The 20841-nt window shown below is 41.3% G+C and overlaps 1 protein-coding gene across 8 annotated transcripts in view; it reads left to right on the forward strand.

The window, feature by feature from the left end:
• The window catches only part of NCOA7 (nuclear receptor coactivator 7), a 96630-nt gene that overhangs the window by 60880 nt on the left and 14909 nt on the right, over nucleotides 1-20841 (forward strand). For 6 of the 8 annotated variants that reach the window (XR_014786677.1, XR_014786676.1, XM_084827463.1 and 3 more), the window contains exons 8-11: nucleotides 1177-1361; nucleotides 4184-5208; nucleotides 6601-6769; nucleotides 13542-13689. Coding sequence is in view for 6 of the 8 variants with exons in the window: in XM_084827463.1 (XP_084683589.1) it covers nucleotides 1177-1361; nucleotides 4184-5208; nucleotides 6601-6769; nucleotides 13542-13689 (1527 nt within the window). In the remaining 2 variants the exon portion in view is untranslated. The remainder of the gene's footprint in view (nucleotides 1-1176; nucleotides 1362-4183; nucleotides 5209-6600; nucleotides 6770-13541; nucleotides 13690-20841) is intronic. The other 2 variants (XM_084827464.1, XM_084827461.1) reach the window with 1 other exon arrangement.

The following is a 20841-nucleotide window of genomic DNA, read 5'->3' on the forward strand; positions in this document are numbered from 1 at the left end:
TGCTGAGTACTTCTCTCTCCTCCCCTCCCCCCCCCTTTTTTCTCTGTCTCTGTCTCTCACACACACGCGCGCACACACTGCAGTCTAAGGTGGGCTGTGTTTGGCTTTATAGATCACAAGTTATATTGGCCCACTTTAACTGAATGGGTTGTTATTCATGCCACCAATTGTTTTCTGTGCTGGACCTAACATATCAACTGATTTTATGAATTCCACCGTTACAGAAAACTCACATTCCAGGTCTTCTGTTGACCTCGTCTGCCTCAAAAAACTAACCTTCCTTAGTGGAATGGCTGACCAAGGAATGGCTACCTAAATCAAAACTGCTTTGTCAATTAAGCTTGAGCTTGCAAGTGCTTAAGATTCTGTAGCAAGCATTTAGCATAGTTAGTATCACAAGTTAAGGGTTGAACCACACATTATTTGCAGATACATGTAACCCAAGTTTTTGCTAGTGAAAAGAATCTCCATCAGAAGGTGACTGGGAATGAAAAAGCCTCATGGAGAGGGGTGGGAATGCTTAACTGTCTCTACTCAGCCCCCCCTCCAGTCACTTTCCCCTTTCAGGGTTCCAAATGTGAGTTGGACTTTTCTTCCACAAATGTGCGTATAACATGTAGGTAAGCTCTAAGAGTGCTTACATCAGAGTAAAAAGGCCTTAGCTATGTACTACATGAATAGCGTTAACACGTAGAGCCATTTAAATGGAACACTTACCTTTTCCCCTGTTAGTTCTCTGTAATAGTTTCTTATTGGAAATTTAATACCATTTAAGTTTCTTATTGGGAATTCGCAGCCTAAGAACTGAAGTCCTGCTATTATGAGACGTGGGGCTGCTTGTTCTTGAATCTTCATAATATTTTGACTCTAGTTAATTAACAATCTGTAGCTCCCATTGCATTGCAGCCAAGGATTAAATTTAAATACCTTGATCCCTTTTTATAATTCTGGCCTTGTCTGCTAAAGATAGATGTGTTTTGAACACCTGGAATCTTTATCTGTCCTTGATTTCAGTAGGGTGTTGTCTGCTCACAATTAGCAGTTTGGTAGAAAACATGATTCCATTGGAGGAGGGAGGGAGTTTTGAAAAACTAGGGGAGGGAACATAAGGGACAATAGACCTAAGGATGTTCTGTGAACGTGTCATGAGTGTTAAATGCCCATTTTTATTTCAAGGGTGTAGTAGGAGGAGTAATGTTAATTACTCCCAACAACATCATGTTTGACCCCCACAAGTCAGACCCACTGGTAATTGAGAATGGCTGCGAAGAGTACGGGCTCATTTGTCCCATGGAGGAGGTGGTTTCGATTGCGCTCTACAATGATATCTCTCACATGAAGATCAAAGATGCTCTGCCATCGTAAGAAGTCTTCTTTGTTTATCAGATTTTAACATTATCAGTGGGATATGGAGGACAAGCAGCTGGAAAATGAAAAAAAACCAAACCCTTAATGAACTTGAGAAGCAGGACAGCAGCTAACAAGAAAAGAAGGAAGATAAGCAAAATAGTGGTGTATTCTTTAGGAATTACGATGCTCACCTAGGCTCAGATAACACATTTTTTTTCAGATGGTGAAGCTTGTATAAAGTGCCGTTGCCAACCTGTTCTTATTCAATGTGAAAAGTTGCCCTCATAAATTCAAGTTACACATTTTTAGTTTTCTGACATGGCAACTTGAATGTTGTTTGAGGGTACTGTTTCACACAAGCATTTCACCGCACAAAAACAAGGAGGCCCAAATGACTGTATGAGAACTTCTTCACCTCACCAAAATGATATGAAAATTGTGCTCAAGAGGCACAAAGAGAGAGTCAGTGAAAAAGTTGGGAGTGGGAGAAGGGAACTGTGAAATGGGGGAATGGGCTACTTTCTGCATTCGAATGTGTTTTTCAGGACAGTGCCTCGCATAATTAATTAAAGGGGGATGATTACAGATTTCAGTGGTGTGAGCTCAGTAGAGGCTGGTGGCTCTGATTTTGGTGGGGCCGTGAATCCATCCTTGGTTTCAGTCAGAACCAGCCAGAACCTCTAAAGGAGCTATCCAAGGTGCTTAAGCTGTTTTGAGGGTTAGGATTCCAGCCCCTTGGATAGCTCCTTTAGAGTTCTGGCTGGTTCTGACTGAAACCCAGAATGGATGCACAGCCCCACCAAAATCAGCCACCAGCCTCCACTGTGTGAGCTCCAGATTATATTGGCGTAACTGAATGATGTAGACTAATCTGTAGGGGAGTAGATATATGAAGGAACATCTTCTCTGAGGTTAAGCTTGATGGCCTTGGATCTCTTCCTGTGCATTTATTTATGAATAATGTCCCACTGTTGCTTTATTGAAACTGCACTGATAAGCCAAAACGAGGTATCTAGAACAAAGTTATGGCTTGTAATACAAGAACAAAATGGGTTTGTAATCCAAAAATATGATTTGCTCTTTAAATAGGGTTTCCTGTCTGTGTTCTTCAGGTAGATTAGTCTTAAAGTTATATAAAGAATTCTATACTGTTTTAGACTGGTTGTTTCCCCCCATCCCTGGCCCCTTTCGGTGTGTTGTGCTTTCAGTAATCCTTTTGGTGTATGAACTCCTAAGTTTGAACTAGCAGAACTTCCCATTTATTTATGTTTTAATTTACTTGTGGAGCAAACACATGCATGTTTCGACAGAAAAATGTCCTACAACTCCCAGCTTGCCCCAGCCAGCCATGGGAATTGTAGGACTTTTTCTGTTTAAACACGCATAGGTTTGTGCCCTAAAGCTTTAGCATAAGGAAATAAGGAAGTAATCAGGGTTATCAGTCATCTTATTAAGCTTGTTATTTTGTTAGTCCCAAAAGCTAGTGCAAGATTTCAGGATTGCCAACTTGTCTAGGCCTTTCTCAGTATTGGGGCCAAGTGTTGGGGAGCAGGGCAGGGCTGCAATTGCATACTACATTTAGCCACTTGGAAGGAACATGCTGGTAATAACAAAGGGGTGCTCATGCTTCTTAGAACATTTACCGACAAGCGTGGCAGTCGTAGAAGCCGTTTACGAATACTGAGATTCTCCCTGTTGCTTGAAGTTCTTTCATTATTAATCTTTGTGAGCTAGAAGATAAAACGTGGGTAATGGATATGAGAAGGCTTCAGTTTATTTCAGGGGCTTCTTTCAGCCTGAGGGCAACATTCAGTTTTGGAGAAGCTCTCGGGAGCCACATTCTAGTGGTGGGCAGGCTGAAGGCAAAGGAGGTAAGGCCAGAATACCAAAAATACAAGCACATTTTAGCTTACACTTCTTACAGCCGGTGGCTGAGCTTTAAGGAGAGGCATTTCAATGTTTAGAATGGGGGAAAATGCGCAGAAGCTGGGAAATCACAGAATGGTCAGGGTGGGGGGAGTGGGAAAGGGGGTGTGGCCATCTAGGAAACCCTGAAGGGCCAGATTTGGGACCCCAGGTGACTCAGATTTGCCCCTTGGGCCTGAGGTTCAACACCCCCTGGTTTATTTGATAGGAGCAAGTTGGGCTAGCTTGCTGGCCTGAAACTCAGCTTTTTTTCTTTTTAAAGTATTCATGATTACAGAGAAAAATTTGAGAGCATGCTTTGGGAAGGCAAATGTTAAGAGCCCTCCAGGTAACAGGATTTCATGGTTTCTGATTCCATCTCATGATTTTGAGTTGAATCATGATTTTGAAAGCCTGGAATGATTTAATTCTGGACCTTTTAGTGTCTTGAACTAATAACTAAAAGGCAATTCTGATGAGATGGGATTTGTTTGCTCTAACTGGCCTGGAGACCATTACAGACAAAGAAATTATACAGTACATGGTCATTCTGTTGCTCCTTTTGTTGTAGCATAAGACCCAGACTGGTTCTTGTCTTTCATCCCCTCACCCATAAAAATACCTATGGGATACCTAAGAATGCATCCATTTCTCCACTTCCACTTCATGCACTTCAAAATACAAGTATTTGGTTATATTGGTTCTTTCACTTTTATAATTACTTTATTTCAGTTAGCTTGCATTTTATTTGGAAGGACACTATTGGTTTAGTTCATATTATTTCAGAGTTGTTTTGGTGCATTTTAGTTGACGATTTCTTTTTTGCCATTTGTTGTTTTATTTATTTAAATATTTGTTGAGTTTTCCTTTTGTTTTCCTTTTGTTCTGTTTTTAACACTCCATATACAACCACCATCTTTCCTGACAGCGACATTCCAAAGGATCTTTGTCCTCTGTACAGGCCTGGTGAGTGGGAAGACCTTGCTTCCGAGAAGGACATCAACCCTTTCAGCAAATTTAAATCCATGAATAAGGAGAAGAAGCAGCAGAAAGTAGACAACTTTGTTACATTGAATTCCAGACTGATAAAACCACCAGAGGAGGAGAAGGGGACAGATTTTGAAATCGTTAAACCTTCTGAAAGTTCTTCCCCAGTGACATCTAGGTCAGTGGATACACCCAGGGACTCCATTATTCCTGAGTCTTCGAAAAGGGTGGCTTTGGATATTTATACTACAGAACGTTCTGTAGAGAGCGTTACTCTGGACCTAACCAAGGACAATTCCCTTTTGGAAGAGGATGGCTTTATCGAACTAGAAGAGACTTCAACACAGACTAGTAGCAGAGGAGACTGTGGAGATGCAGGAATAGTAGATGATCCCAAGGACTGTAAAATAAGAGAGGAAATTCGGTTGCGAGCAACAAATAAAGAAAATTGTAAGCAATCAGTGTCGGATTCATCAGGGCCAAAGTGTGAGGTCCCTAAAGATGTCCTTGATCTAGAGTCCAGTGAGAAGCTAGATGTGGTGCCTGAAATGAACAAGGGTGGTAGTTCTCCAACGAATAAGGTAGAGATGACTCTGGATGCAAACAAGGAGCTGAATAAAGACAAGCTTATTGAATTTTACCTCAATGAAGATAAGGATGAGCCAGCATCCACTGATGACTTGTGTAAAGCTGAACTCAAGAAAGAGGGAAACAATGTACCAGTGGGCATAGACCTCACACTTAGCTCTTCACATTCGCAAGCCACTGAAGTACCTGCAGGCAAAAGGGCAGGACCTGATTCGTGTTCTATTGAAAGGAAAGGGCCATTGCCAGAAGCTGACTCAGCAGCAGGAACAGAGAAAAAAGACGGTGATGGATTAATAGCCTCCTCATTGGCATCGCATCTAGACAATAAGTCTGAAATTAGACTGTGGCTGCTGCAGAGAATCCAAGTGCCCATTGAAGGTAGGCCTGCTTGCCATAGATTTACCAAAGGACATGCTTTGTATGGAGAAGGTCCCAGGTTCGATCCCCAGCATATCCAGGTAGGGCTGGAAAAATACCTGCCTGAAACTCTGGAGAACCACTGCCATTCAGTGTTGGCAATACTGGGCTAGATGGACCAATGTTCTGACTCCGTATAAGTTAGCTTTCTATGTCCTTATGATAGATATTTTAACAATATAATTCTGTCCTTCTGCCCACCTTCCTTGTAAGTGGAATCACCTGCAATTGAGCCTGGGTTCCTTTATACTTTGTAAAACATGTGCTCTACTACAGAGTGATTATCATTGAGGCTAAGGGAGAATCAATGCAGCATCCCTACAATATGGAGAGAAAGGGTTGTGTATGCACAGAAGGATGTTTTTCCTAAACTTAACTCTAGCCATCATTGTTAATGACAGTGTCTCCTAGATGTTCAGGTACCACAAAGTAAATGTCACTTCACTTTGAGACTTAAATTATTCTTGAGCAGGCCTGGGCCAAGGCACGTTGCCACCTCAAGCGAGGCCACAGCGCTGTTGCCACCGCCACCGTCTCACTTCTGGCCACTGCCACCAGCCACCCACTCTCCCTCCCTGCTTGGCTGGCCAACTGTCTGGCCAGCCAAGACAGCTGGCTGCCGCTCCTGCCTGCCTGGCCGCTCCTGCTCCTGCCTTATGTCTCAACCTCAAGGCTCCTGGGAGAGGTCGGCCAAACTATCGCAGAAACTGGAAAAAATCCACTTTCGCCATTGAGTGGACGATGGAATGAAAGGCACCTGACAATCTGCAAAAATGCAGACAGAACGAATTTTACAAAATCCGTACATCCCTAATTCCATGTGAATGTGCCAGTGTGCCTGTACTTAGTTCTAGTCATTTTCTTGCTGCGCTTGCTGGTGTTTCCAGATATAAGGACTATTATGTGTTATTTTTCCCCCTATGACTTGAATATAGTTCAAATGTGGTAACATGCCAGACAACTGAAATTGTCCTGATTGCAGGGCCCATGTTAAAGTCCACTTGATCTGCTTTTTCTTCAGGTCAGAATACCCAGGCGAATAATATACTAGGTTTTGTGTCTATGTCTGTGTTTTACCAAAGCAGTTAATTTCAATTATTCCCTAAGACCAGTTTTGGAGGGAGTGTATAGCGTGTAGTTTTTATATTTTCTTTGCATTTTCCTTTACATAAACTGCCCTGGAATTTTTTATTGATGCAGTATAGAAGTATTTATAGTAAATCAATAAAATGTATTAAATTCAAGACTGTATTTGGCATTTCTGAGTGGTCATTTCTTGACGAAGGTTAAACTGTGCCACTGGCTAATATGCTGCATTTGCTATGCTGTAACTCTGTGGTCTCTTGGATTCAGATATGCTCCCTTCAAAAGAGGAGAAAAGCAAGACACCGCCAATGTTTCTGTGCATCAAAGTGGGCAAGCCTATGAGGAAGTCATTCACTTCCCAAAGCACCACAATGGCTCAGCAATATGGAAAAAGAAGAAAGCAACCCGAGTACTGGTTTGCTGTTCCCCGAGAAAGGTAAGCTGCAGCTTTTCAGCAAAGTCTCTTAGGTCCTTTTCAGAACATGTAGAAATGACATTTTGTGCACCCTCCATCAAAATACTTGCTTCAGTTGAGGGGGTACTTCCTTTCCAATAAAGGTATTGTCCTAATATGCATTCTACTTTCCCAGTGTCATTGTTACTATTTAATTACTCTATATCAGCTAAAATGGACTTGAAGAGCAATCGTTTGTCCCTGGAAATACATGAGATTTTCTTCCTCTCAGGCACATTCAGGTTGTTATTTGATTGCACAAGTGTCACAAGGCCTGGTTAGTTATTGCTTGTGACATGACTAGTGGCAAGTGGCATGTGGCACCACATTTCCCCATCTTCCCCTCCCATTTGTCATCTTAAAAAAAAAAGATTGCATCTTTTTAAAAGATGCAAAAAGATGGCAGGACCTGAGTGAGAAATTAAACTGAAAAAAATAAAAGTATTAATGTAAAGTCTAGAGAGGCCTACTGTCTATTTTATTTTTCCTGTGGCAATGTGCTTATTTTATTTATTACATTTCTGTCCAACTAAGGTGCTTAAGGTACCACTGTGATTCAGCTTAAGGTGCCACTGTGATTCAGACTTCACAATTGGATGACTGTTCTTTGGGGCTTTCCTTGAGGTTGCTCTGGAAGCTGCAGCTGGTGCCAAACTTGGGCAGCATGGCTGTTAAGTGGGTCAGTGGGTCACGCACCCATTATACGCAGGCTGAGGGAATTGTACTGGCTGCCTATTTGCTACTGGGCCATCTTTAAGGTCTTGCTGGCAAAGTACAGAGCCTTGAACAACTCAGGAGCAGGGTACCTAAAGGACTATCTCCACCTTTATAGGCCTGCTAGATTGTTGCGTTCATCAGGGGAAAATGTATCAGTGACACCACATCCTGCAGATAATCATATGGCAGGAACCCAGAAACAAACATTTTCTTCTATTGACTCTGTCTTTTGGAATACTCTTCTCTCGTCCACACATGAAGTGTCCTCTGTGATGTGTTCCCAATGTCTTTTGAAGTCACACGTTTTTACTCAGGCTTTTCCCAATGACCGATGTTCGACCCCTGTATCTTCTTGTCGCTGATATGTGTTACTGGTTTTTATCTTGCTGCTTTATGTTTTTTATAGTACCAGTTAGAGTTTACTTTTAATAATAAGCCATTTAGAAATATTCTAAACTAAATAAATACATAAACGTTAAAGATGGGAATATACGGTTCTTCTCCCATCTCCTCCTGTCCTCACAATAACCCTTCGCAGTAGGCTAGCCTTATAAATAGTGACTAATTCAGAGTCACCCAGTGGGCATCATGGCTGCATGGGGATTTGAACATCAGTCTCACTCAGACCACAACACCACACTAGGAGTTGAACCTAACTAGGAGATGGAAGGGAGCTTGTTCAGACTTTTTCTTGTTTCCTGCCAAAGTAAAACTGGTGAATTATGGGGGAAGTCCCTGGACAGACCTTAGTCAGTTTTAGCCCCTACAGATTCTCCTCTTAGAAGACTGAGCTTTATCCTACTCTTGTTCTGGAGTGTACACCATCTAGCCTCAAAATAAAACCTAAAGTTCAACATGGTTATTCTCATGAATCCAGATAAGCTAACTGGAAAGGAAATCCTTTACATTACCACAGTAAAAAGAAAGATAGGATAGGATCCTTTTTTTTGGATAAAGCAGCCAGTATTTTAGCATTGCTGTTTTGACTTCTGTATAGCCACTGTATTGAATATAGATTTGCTGCAGTATGTTCATGACATGGATAACTGATGTTCAGAAAATTTCAAACAGTAGGGGCCAAAATGAATGTGACACTAAATATGTCATTTGAAATGATGTCAGTTAACAAAAAATAAACAGCAGATGGGGGAATTGGGGCCTATTAAAAGCTTCCCTCCAAGGGCAGTGGGAGGGGGGAGCTTTTTGTCAGGACCATGGCAGGAGAGAAAAGACTTAAACTCTCCTCCCATGCGCTGTGGTCCTGACAAAAATCTCTCCATACCTGCTTTTCTTTTCTTTTTTTGAACTAACAAGTAATGTGTTTTGCATTACATATATTTCAGCCTTAAGGCAGGTAGACAAAGGTGAAATGAGGAAACAGATTTAAAAAAACTGGGTGGCAAAAGTAGTGTGAGAGTAATAGCAGAAAAGGTTTTGCAGGAAAAAAATGGAGTTAGAGGAAGGAGGTACACTAAACTTTTTTCCATAGCCTAAGAGAAAGCAATACCTAAGAAATGACTGAATGATACAGCAGCAGAAGTATTTAAAAAGAGACACAGCTGCAGCTTGTCGTATATTTTTTAAGTGTATGTATTTGAGATATTTCATTTTCTGCTTTCAGAATTGTTCCAGATTTTGCAGTGTTGTGTTGTAAACACACACACACACATATATATATATATATATAAAAAAGAGAAGTGTTGATGTGTTGTTTTATTTCTCTCTCTCTCTCTCAACATATCTCTTAATATTAAAGCACAATTTGGAACAGAATTCCGAGAGAACAAAATTAATTCATTTGTCATAATCAACATGTTAAATATTTAAGGTGGTGCCAGACTTTTTGTTGTTTTTGCTACAATAGGCTAACAGGAAAACCACTCTGGAAATGAAGTCATGTAGGTGATGTGCTTGCCCACTGATCCTGCAGCTGCCCATATGGGTTACTTTGCAATGAAACACAATTGGCCAGTTCACACAATCAAACTGCAGCACGTGCCAACAACCATTTTGAATGTTCAACACTTGGCTGCGGCTTGTTGTGCTGGGCGAACCTGGGGACCATGGGTTATGCGAGGGTTAAACAACAAATGATGGATTTTCAAATATTCAAAATGTCTGCCCACCTGTGCTGCAGCCCACTGTGGCTTAAATAAACCATGGTGGGCTGTTCAATCATGCGAACAAGATCATTATGTCACAACCACAGCTCCTGGCTTCTCCTGGACGTTCCTGCCCTCTATGTGACTTTGGACATGCAGCAAGGGCTCCCAAAACATTATTTTGTCAGCTGAGACAATGAAATTGGGTTAATCAGTGGCTTGGCCACTGTTGCATTGTGATTGTGAAATAGGAGGAGTCCTTATCTTTCGCACGTAACTTTTAAGAACAGAAATGTGCTTTATAAGGGTCTTCCTTTGCTTTGCTTGAATGATCATGTTGACCTAGTAATACATCATTGCTTCGGGCCTGCTGGTGGAAGGTCCTCCGTTGTGTACCTTGCAATGGGTAATGTTAACAGTTCTGGAAAGTGAGTATAAATAAGCTGCTGTTCTCTTAATTTTGTATGTGCTTGATATGACTGAAGGATGCTAGATTAGTGATTTATACCTTTACCTCTAAAAAACATTTGCATATTGGAAAGCAGGCACTGCTGCAGAAAGATTTTAGGGCCAAGGCAATATTAGAGAAGCAGGAAATTAATAATAGGACATGGAATAATGGCATACCTCTTCTTCCCAAGATCAGTTGTGCTGATGTAGCACATCTATTTTCTGCAGCCTATTTCTGCAGGGCTTCAGCCTGTGCCAGTTCTCTGTCCATCCATGCAGTTGATGGATCTGTGCAAGGATGCCCTGGAAGAAAAGCAACCTTTTTTTCCTAAAGGATGCTTTGCATGCTTCTGGTTGTTCACCAAAGCACTAAGCCAAGAAGGTAGGGAGGTGGGTGTGGATATGATCCATAGCAAGACTAGAATGAAATAATGCATGGAAGTGTGTTAATGTCATGACTGAAACCTGTCAATTCCAGTTACTTTTAATTTCTCATTTTTCTAATCTTAAGTTTGGTCTGTCTTGAACTTTGAGAATTTTGTTTAAAGCTTGCATGTTAATTCATGCACATTTTTGTGCACATTTCTCCTAACAAATGCATTCTTGTACACAATTTTGCCTAATATACATATTTTTTGCAAGCAGTTCTCTTAATATAATGTGTTTTTAACATTATTTTTCACGTATACATATTTTTATGTGCACTTCCCCTAATACATGCATTTTTATATGCATTTTTTTTGTTTGGCGAACTCCCCTGCAAAATTTGGAGAGTTGTGAATTTCAAAGGATTAACTGAGTTTCAGTTTGTATATTGATTCAAAAGTATGAAATTAGATAAATTTGCACTAAAATTAGGAATTTAAATACAAATTTCTCCTCTATACTAAGTTTTACATATTGCTCTGTAGGACCTCATGTGGTTGGGATCACACTTGAACTACAGATAATATCCTAATTGTTGTATGTGTTTTAAATTGGAGTGCATGTGGGCTCAAAGCCATGGATTCTGAAGATGAGAGAGATCTTTAATCTCACCATTTTTATTGATTGACTTTATTATTTATTTATACAAAAAAAATCTTGTTCTTCTGGTGCTTACACAGAGCATCTAACAACAATTAAAAACAACCGTAAAATGCAATAAAATTCCAAACAACAACATAATAGATATACAATATAATAAAAAATAGAGACTGGTGCAGCATCAGATCAGACTTATTCATCAGATGAAACAAATGCCTGCCTGAATAGGAAGGTTCTTGCCATCCAGCAAAACACCATATGAAAGGGAACCAACTGAGCAAATCGTTTCTGAGGGAAAATACAGAAAAGGATAAAATAATAATGAGGAATAAAATTTCCATTGAATGACAAAGCAGTAGTGTTGTTGGTTGCATCTCTTATGCCACCCATCCTTCTGGGGACAATAAATCCAAAATGAGTCTAATTACTGTTAAACATTGGTCAAGCCATATCTCACTGAAACTCCTCCTTTGCTGACATAGTTCTGTGCAAGTGTGAGACCGCGCTTCCAACAACCACCATGTGTGATAGTAGACAAATCAGAGTCCTGTTTCTGTGACGTGGGACCATATGCTTTGTAAATTGCCCACAGCAACCCTTGGTCAAACTTATTTGTGTACAAATATAGCTTTGTTTTTAGCACTGGAAAAATGATTGTGAAAAGCTTGGCAAAAAAGGTCACTCACTCACTTGTTTTGATTGGTGTAGGCTTTGTGTGATTAGCATCTCAGACCTTAAATTCTTTGATCAAGATAACAAGGTTAAGTTAAGCTTTGGTAATAAAGAGAGGTAGACCTAACATGTGCTATTATATACGGAGAATTATGCCATTTAGTTAAACTGCTTTGGAGTAAGGAGGAGGAGTTGGCATTTGTGTTTGTACTTAACACATGAGATTTCAACAATACCAGTTCACTGCCTTCATATGTAGTTGGAAGAAGGATAAGCAGGGCTGCAAACAGAATTGTCTAGGTCCAGAAAAAATTTGTACTTGCCAACCTCCACTCTTTGGGGGGCAGGGGAGGGGGCAGGTAGGCTCTCTATGGTTCGTCTATGTACTCTCTGTCTACAGGCCTGACAGCTAGCTTGTCTACTTGTTAGTCAGTAAGTCTAAATGCTTGAATCAGATAGCAACCCTGACTTTCAGAAAATCAAGAATGTACTAGAAATTTAGGATATCCCTGTGCTGACCTCCACCTTTACGTCAGAGAGAGGAAACATAACAAATACAGTCTGTTGGTATTGTTCAGAAGTGATCAGTGCTATTTGTGTTTCATTTGAAATTATCTCATGCATGATTCCAAAAACAGTTACTTGAAACAAGCTGGAGGAACGTGATTCCAAGTGCTTGAGACTGATGCCTTAACTGTGTATAAGAGAGGCATAGATTTTTTAAAAAATCTAAGAATTTGCCCATTGATACACTTATTGGTGCCTGCCAGAATTCACATGTAGTGAAATGTTGATAATATAACCATTTTTAAAAGTAGTTGGATTTTCTTCAACGGAGTTGGTACTGTTTGGCTGTAGAAATGATTTGGTATATCATGTAATACAATATTAATTATTATTATTATTATTATTATTATTTTAGATGGTGATGATGATTTCTATAGAAAACCTATATCTCACCTTTTGATTGAATGATCCTTAAGGTGGCTTACAAATGATTTTAATAAACCACAAATCCAAACCCAAACACCCCAGCAGCCCTTAATCCCCTGACCGATGGAGGCAGCCAGAGTGAGCTTCCCTTCAGCTCCGCAGTTCTAGGGTAAAATCCCACAATCAAACCTCTTAAGGGAAAATAGTTGTTAAGTGAGTCACTCAAATTTCTAGAAGAGATGAGTCTTTCACAGCAGAGTTTTGCAATATGGGGTGACTCAAACATGGGTGGTGCATAGGAAGATAGGTTAAAAATAGTTGCAGAAAGATAAGATAAACTTGCAGCTGCCTTGTCTCTGTATTTCATGTAGCACCACAAACCAGACTGCGACTGGCAGTGACAACCTCAAGATGGCTATGAGGGCAGGAGATTTGAAATATGATTTCCACATATATTTCATTACTGGATAGGTGTAACCATCAACAGACTGTTTTGTTTCTTGTGTATATTTGACTGCAAGAATACCCTGGACCCTGGATCCTGAACCCAAGAATCTTGGGACAAGGGAGATCCCATGTTCAAATAACCACAGTATTTCTCCGTTTGGCCATTCACTTGTATGAGGGGAGTGGGGAGAAAGTGTTAAGTGTAAGTCCAAGGTACAACTATCCAGCTGCCATCAAATGTATGGACCAAAGCAAACAAAAACCAGTAGCTGCACATCCACTGTGCATGTGCAAAGCTTCCTTTAGGCAGATGGTAAAGATTGTTAGTAATCTAGTGAACTTTGCATACTTCTTCCATTCAGTGTTTTTGGAATGCTCAGCACTTTTCTTTTTCTCTTGTTTCCCAGGGTAGATCATCTGTATACCTTTTTTGTACAGTGGTCGCCGGATGTGTATGGCAAAGATGCCAAGGATCAGGGTTTTGTGGTGGTGGAGAAGGAGGAGCTTGACATGATAGACAACTTCTTCAGTGAACCTTCAACAAAAAGCTGGGAAGTGAGTTCTTTCTGTTTTCACACCAGAAGTATCAGAAACTGTTCAGTGGGACTGAGATAGAATATCACATCTTGCTACCCAGAACGTTTTGTTTTCTACTGCTTGCGATCTTCTCTTAGATCTCTTCTTTTAATTCATGTGTATAGTCCTCATGGTTGTGGAAGAGGTCTTAAAAAGCCCAAGGATAATGTGTTGGGAAAAGCCTTATAAATCCAAAAAATTGATGAAAGGCACTCTACTCGCATCCTCGCATTACTGCTTGACCACCACAATTCATTACCTTAAACCATTCAGTGATGCTGCTTAAAGAAATAATACCTATTATAGTTCCACACGAAATACAAAGGGTTAACTATATAGTTCAAGTAAAGTTACCTCTGCATTTGTGAAACTAAAAGAACCCTATGTCGGCAGGGTTACACAACAACAAAAATGATGCAGTTGAGATTCAAATAATAACTTGCAACATCTTCATGTAAGATAACATTCTGAGAATCTTTGACTGCAAGATATGCACACATTCAAAGTTTAAAAACGGATGAAGGGCACAATCCTATAGAGATAGGTGGGTGCCTCCGACCTGCCCTGAAGTCAGAGGTGACCACCTATCCAATGAAAGGCGGAAGCAGCATGGAGGAGAGGATTCTCTCTGTGTTGCAGCTGCCCTGCACTAAAACGTGCATCTAAATGCAGCTCCCGGGGAGGGGGCGGAAACGGGGCTGGAGACCACATAGGAAGCTGCCTAAAACAGCTTCCATGATCTCCTCCCATCCCCACCCCCAGGAACACCCTGTTTTCACCCCTCCATGCGCTGTGTTCTGAGCATGGAGGCTGTGGTGGTGCAGTTCTCTCCGCACGAACTATGAGGAGCAGGGGAGGGGGTGGGGAGCATGGTTTCCCACCTACGTGCTCGTAATGCTCTCTACGAGCTTGGAGCTGGAACCAAAAAAATCCTATCTCCCCCAGATGCTGTCCAGGGCACTTAAAGCATCTCTACTCCAGCCTAAAATCCTGCATTTAAAACAGGGCTTTCTGCTTCTGTTTGAAATGCAGGATGACAACGGACTCCCTTTACACATGCTTCCTTTCCCCTTCCTTCTCCCCCCTCTCTGAGTCTTCTGTATGTTTCATTGATCTTGTTCCTCTTCTTGCTGCTTTTCCTCTTTTCACGGAGGGAACTCAAGCAGAAAACAAGTGGGGTAATTTCATACTTCATTATCTCTGATCTATTTAAAAATGAAATAAAGGTTATTTAGTGCAGGAGACACCCTGGAGGTTAATGATGTCCTCTAAAGGGCCATCAAACTTCTGTGAGTAACGACTTTCAATAGCAGGATAAAAGCTCTGTGTGAAGGAGCCCATAGGATTACTCTCTCAAGTATTGGATATATGGTTCCACAAAAGCAGATTTTGTATATATACTTTGGTATTGTTTACATGTGGCAAAGATTTTGGAAGTGGACGTATGGGATAAAATTCAGGAAATAAAAGGATATTCCTCCCAATCTTAAAAATATTATTTTGGGATACTTGAAAGAGGTGTACTGTACATTTTCCAAATTGTAGCTTTGGAATTACTATTCAGTTTACTTGCCGACACACGAATCTATATTGCTGGATATTGGAAAAACATACAAACTCCAGAATGGTTAATTTCAGAATGGCTTTTAAAAAAATGGGATAACACATTGTTAATAAAGATAACTTGCTTTGGGGGAAAACTACTCAAGAAACCAAACTAATAGATTAATTAGATGATCCATGTTTATAAACTTCTGGAATAATAATTTTGAAGATAAGATGCAACCATTTGTTTCCTATGTAGCAATGAGCTGATTATGCCTATTATGTGTCCTAGTAGCATATTTTCTTTTACTCTTGTATGTAGTATTTTTTATGGCTATATCGGAGGATACAAACACTGCAATCCTATATATGTCTGCTTGGAAGTATATGCCAATGCATTCAGTGGGACTTACTTCCAGGTAAATGTGTCATAGGATTGCAACCTTTAAAAAAATAGATCTAGGCTGCAATTCTATATGCATTTACCTGGTAATAAATCTCATTAAAGTTTATGTGGCTTATTTCTGTATAGATATGTATAGGATTGTGCTGTTAGATAAGCTATCAAATATCTTGAGATAGAGGATTTTTTGTGCTTGATAGCAATGAGTATGTCATGTAGAGAAGAAATAATTTATAGTTTGAATAATGTATCATTCCATTGTGTTGGCCCTTGTATCGTTTATCAAGTACTGGGATATTTAATTTGTAATTGAGTTAAACTGAAAACATTTAAATCTAAATAATAATTCTATTAACTGCTGCAGGAATAGGGAGGGAACTGTAGCCTACTTCTCACTGATCTAAACATGGATCTGACATAGAGAATAAAATGTTGGGGAGAAGAATTCTAGCCTAGCCTTTTCCTTAACATGCCATGTATTGAGGGACATTCAGTCATCTCAGCCTCTACTTACAGTGGCACAACCCACATGCAGGTTAATACCCTCTGTGAGAACAAGCCCTTAGCAATGGCAGCATCAGTGTGTGCGTGTGTGAGCGCTTTATCCCACATGTGATATTTCTGAAAGAAAAATAACAGTCTCATTCATATTAATGTTTCCACCCTAAATACATTTTCTCTGAAATAATTCCTGTTGTTTTTTATGCTTTCAGGCAAGCATTTTTAGTGTTTCCTAGGATATACTGATTGATGATAACAAAGAAAAACACTCTGAGCATGTGAAAAGTGTCATTTCTTCAAGTAACTACAGGAATTGAAGAATGGGGTGGAAGCAACTCATCTGAGAGGGGTTGTTGTCCCTCTCCCTTACTCCCTGAAGTGGTGCCTATGGGCCTTAGAGATTTCAAGATTTCTTGGGAACTGATTTGGCCCTAGGTTTTGGCCCCATGTTTTGTCAGTACTTGCATTGAAAACAAATTTGGTTTGAGGACTCACTGTCTTCAAACAAGCAAGTGGGTGAGTTCACAGAAAGTTCAACCATGTGTCTTGTGGTTAATCACAGTTAACTATGGAGGACCCCCCCCCCCCATTTTTTAGAACCAGAAAGGCAGAAAATCTACTAGAATCTAGGGTTGGTTGAGAATCTGCTCAGTTGATTGCCTGTTTGTTTATGATACTCCAGTATTGTCAGATATTTTGTAAAGCAAAGGATACTTGGGTGGAATTGACATGTTGAAGGCACCTGACATACTTTTGAATTCTGTTAGGGGGAAAACAGTTACAACTGAACAGAATTATCAGTTTCCTCTTCGGGACTATTATCAGTTTCTTCTTTGAGACAACTTCCTCTTTGTCTCAACTCCTAGCTTCTGAAAGCAGAAACTCCTCCAGCTCCTGTTTTAACTCCTACCTCCTTCCTTCACCTTTTGCATACAAAGACTTGCAACATTTGCAGGTGGGGCAATCAGTAGGATGCAGTGCAGAAGCTGAAGGAAACCACATAAAAGACGGATCAACGAATAAGCAAAACACAAGAGTCAAAATGTTTCCTTATTTGTTCAACTTGAGAATCAAGAGATGATATGGTTAGCGTATATAAATTGGAGGTGGAAGGGGGAAAAACCAATGTAAAACCATAGACATGAAGAAAAAATATAAATCTTCCCAGGATCTTGTTTAGCTGTTGAGAGAGGAGTGTGGACCACAGACAGCCACATCATGTATACAAAGATATACAGGTCTGGTTCAGACGTCATGGTAAGGGAATTCTTACCATGGTGTGGAGAATATAGATAGGGAAACATTTTTCTCCCTCTCTCATAATACTAGAACCCAGGGTCATTCCTTGGAGCAGATTGGTGGTAGATTGAGGACACATAAAAGGAAGTACTTCTTCATAAAGCACATAGCTAAGCTATGGAATTCACTACCAGAAGATGTAGTGATGGCCACCAATTTGGATGGCTTTAAAAGGGGGTTAGACAGATTCCTGGAGGAGAAGGCTATCAATGGCTATTTATTTATTGTATTTTTATCCCACTCCTCAGCCAAAAAAGGCTCCCAGAGCAGCTTACAATCAATGAACAAAGAGGACAGTCCTTGCCCGCAGGCTTACAATCTAAAAAAGACACGACACACAAGAATAAAGCAATGGGGAGGGGAGAAAAAAATAATTAGGTAAACTGTCAGCAGGGCTGGTGGGGTGGCTTTGTTCCCCCCTCTCATCTCCAAAAGGAGGGGCAGTCCAACTGGAGCAGGCCCTGATGTTCCCTTTGCCTGCTCCCTCGCTCCTTCTTCCCCACAGGGCCATGGATGTCAGTTAGCCCTGTGAGGGCGGGAGGAGTCCAACTGGAGCAGGCCCTGATGTTCCCTTGTCTGCTCCCTCGCTCCTTCTTCTTCCCCACTATTAGGCTTGATGGCTATGTGCTACCTCCAGTACCAGAGGCAGTATGCTTATGTACACCAGTTGCTGGGGAACATGGGTGGCAGGGTGCTGCTGTGCTCATGTCCTGCTTGTAGGTTTCCCATGGGCAACTGGTTGGCTACTGGGTAAACAGAATGCTGGACTAGATGGAACCTGGGTCTGATCCAGCAGGATCGTCTTACGTTCTCACGCTCCTTATCCTGGTTTAGTGTCTACAAGCAGCGAGCGGGACCACTTTGCTGTGAGCAGGAGCCACTCACAAACCACAGACCTCCCCGCACACCACAGTCCCAATCTAGGTTGGGGCCTTATGGCTGCTTTTTGTAAACAAGGTGTAGCCACTTCCAGTTTGACCCTAGGATTCTTTTGAACCTCACCCCACCCCGCCATCATGAAGAGAAGATGAGCAAGTTCTCCCCATTTGTGGCTAAGCCCCACCAATCTTGCAATGAATCCCCACCATGGAAGGAACTGGATCTCCCTGCTTAAGGCAGGAGAAACTACTGCTTGTACTGTTCCTCCCCACATACACACACAGGCCACGGAGTTGGGGTGGGAAAACAGGCACTGGTGCAGCTAGGTGATTCTAGACTCTTGACTTAATGGTCTGACTGGGAAGCCGGGGTGGGATGGTGGTGGCTCTTTAGATGGCCTCTTCCTTCAAAATGTGGAAAGCACCTCTCCTGCTCATTCTGCTGCGTTGGGGTTCTGGACGTCTGCCCCAAACTCCTGCCCTGACAGTAGCATTGCAGGGCAGGGTAGGCTCCAACCTTGACAGCCAAGTGTTGAACCAGTCACCCTGTGCACATAGGTATGGGGGGCAGGGGAGGCACTATCAGGACTCTCCAGGATCCCACCAAAGCCTAGGGCTTGGCACTACCATTCTCTGAACCTTAGCTTATTATTTACCCTGTAATATAGAGATAAAAATACAGATCTGCTTGATAGGGCTGTAGTAAAGATTACGGGAAATACCTGGCCTGCTTTAATTCAGCATATGGCTCAACTGCCAGAGACTAGGAAAAACAGAACAAAGGTAGGAAAGTAATCAGTATTTACTAGGCCATTCAAGCTGGCATAAGCAAACGGGGGTAGCATGTCTGACGTACCAGGCAAACAGTAATTTACTGGCAATGGGAGCATACCTAAGCCTCTCGCATTTCTAAGCCCTGTCTTATTCCTAGGCAGACAGTACAGCCATCAGCAGTCTACCCAATGTCAGCTCAGTTCAAACAGCCACGGCTTTCATTTGTGGGTGAAGCAGTGGCATGGGTGCTTCTCCACCTCCCCAATCCATGTACTTCAAATAAAGTTTGGATGGAAAATGGTTTTTCTCCCTCTCATAAGTTCTATGCATTCCCCAACCTGGTGTCCTCCGGATGTTTTGGACTACAGTTTTCAGCATTCCTGACCATTGGCAGTGCTAGCTGGGGCTGTTGGGAGTTGAAGTCCTAAACATCAGGGCGGGGGAGAACCAGGCTAGGGAAAGCAGTGTTACAGGGTCTTTTATATTAATTACTGAGGATTTTCAACAACACGTAATATGTACAGGGCCAAATAATTCTTCCTCCGTATTAAGATTTTCAAGAGCTACTTTTGGTGATTGATCAAATGTATGTACTTATATTCATTATTCACAAGTTATAACGATAAGCTTTAAAAATGTTGGGCTGGCAAATCAACCAGGAACAGCAGAATTACTTAAATAGAGAAAGTGATTATCGACCTAAAATATCAGAGCAACTCTTTTCAGCCTTTCTCCTAATACTAGTCCCAGAGCTCATCGGATGAAGCTGAATGGTGGGAGATTCAGGACAAACAAAAGCAAGTATTCCTTCACACAGTGGACACTTAAAACTATGGAATTCTCTACCACAAGATGTAGTTCATGACAGCTGCCAATGTGGATGGCTTTAAAAGGGGATTAGACAACTCCATGGAGGATAAAAATATACCCCCATAAACACCTCCCACTTTATGCAAATGACCCCTGGTCTACACTCCTTTTTCCAAATGAAGAAGCCAAAGAAACAACTCCCCTGTTACAGATGAGTTGTAGGAGAAGGGGAAGAAGGAGATAGGGCTTAAGCCCAAACTCTCTTTAAGCCCAACTCTTCTCCTTTACCTTTGATTACATGTCATCTATTAGGGGTGGGGGTGACTCCTTGGTGTCTTCATTTGGAAAAAGGGGCGTAAACCGGGGGTCATGTTCCTATAAAAACATATGTGAATCAACATACCGAGGCAAGGATGTCTGTGTTATCACCTAACACCTGTTTTTCGAATTGTTACTGTTAATAAGGTAATTATCATTGTCTGTAGTTTCTGCATTGCACTTTTCTCTGACCTCACTGTTTCCTTATTTTATTACATTAATATCCTACCTTTCTTCCAGTGAGCTCAAGGCAGCATACATAGTTCTCCTCATAGCCAAATAAGAATTTGAACCTGGATCTCCCCAGTCCTGGTCCAATACTCCAAATCAGCTTTCCCCAACCTGGTGCTCTCCACCGCAACTCCCAGCCTTCCTGACTTTGGCCATGCTGGCTGAAGCTGATGGGAGCTGAAGTCCAAAACATCTGGAGGGCACCAGGTTGGGGAAGGCTGCTCTAACCACTACACCACACTGGCTGAGTTTACAATTCCCCGTCCCCCGAACAATGTGTGTATATACTTGTAACTCAGCATAGTACTTCATGCATCTAATGAAGTGAACTCCAGTCTACAAAAGCCTAAGCCATAGTAAATTTGCTAGAAA

Source organism: Heloderma suspectum, chromosome 1 (genome assembly GCF_057233095.1).
Source record: "Heloderma suspectum isolate Gila_16-S chromosome 1, 16-S_ref, whole genome shotgun sequence".
In the NCBI taxonomy this organism is placed as follows: domain Eukaryota; kingdom Metazoa; phylum Chordata; class Lepidosauria; order Squamata; family Helodermatidae; genus Heloderma; species Heloderma suspectum.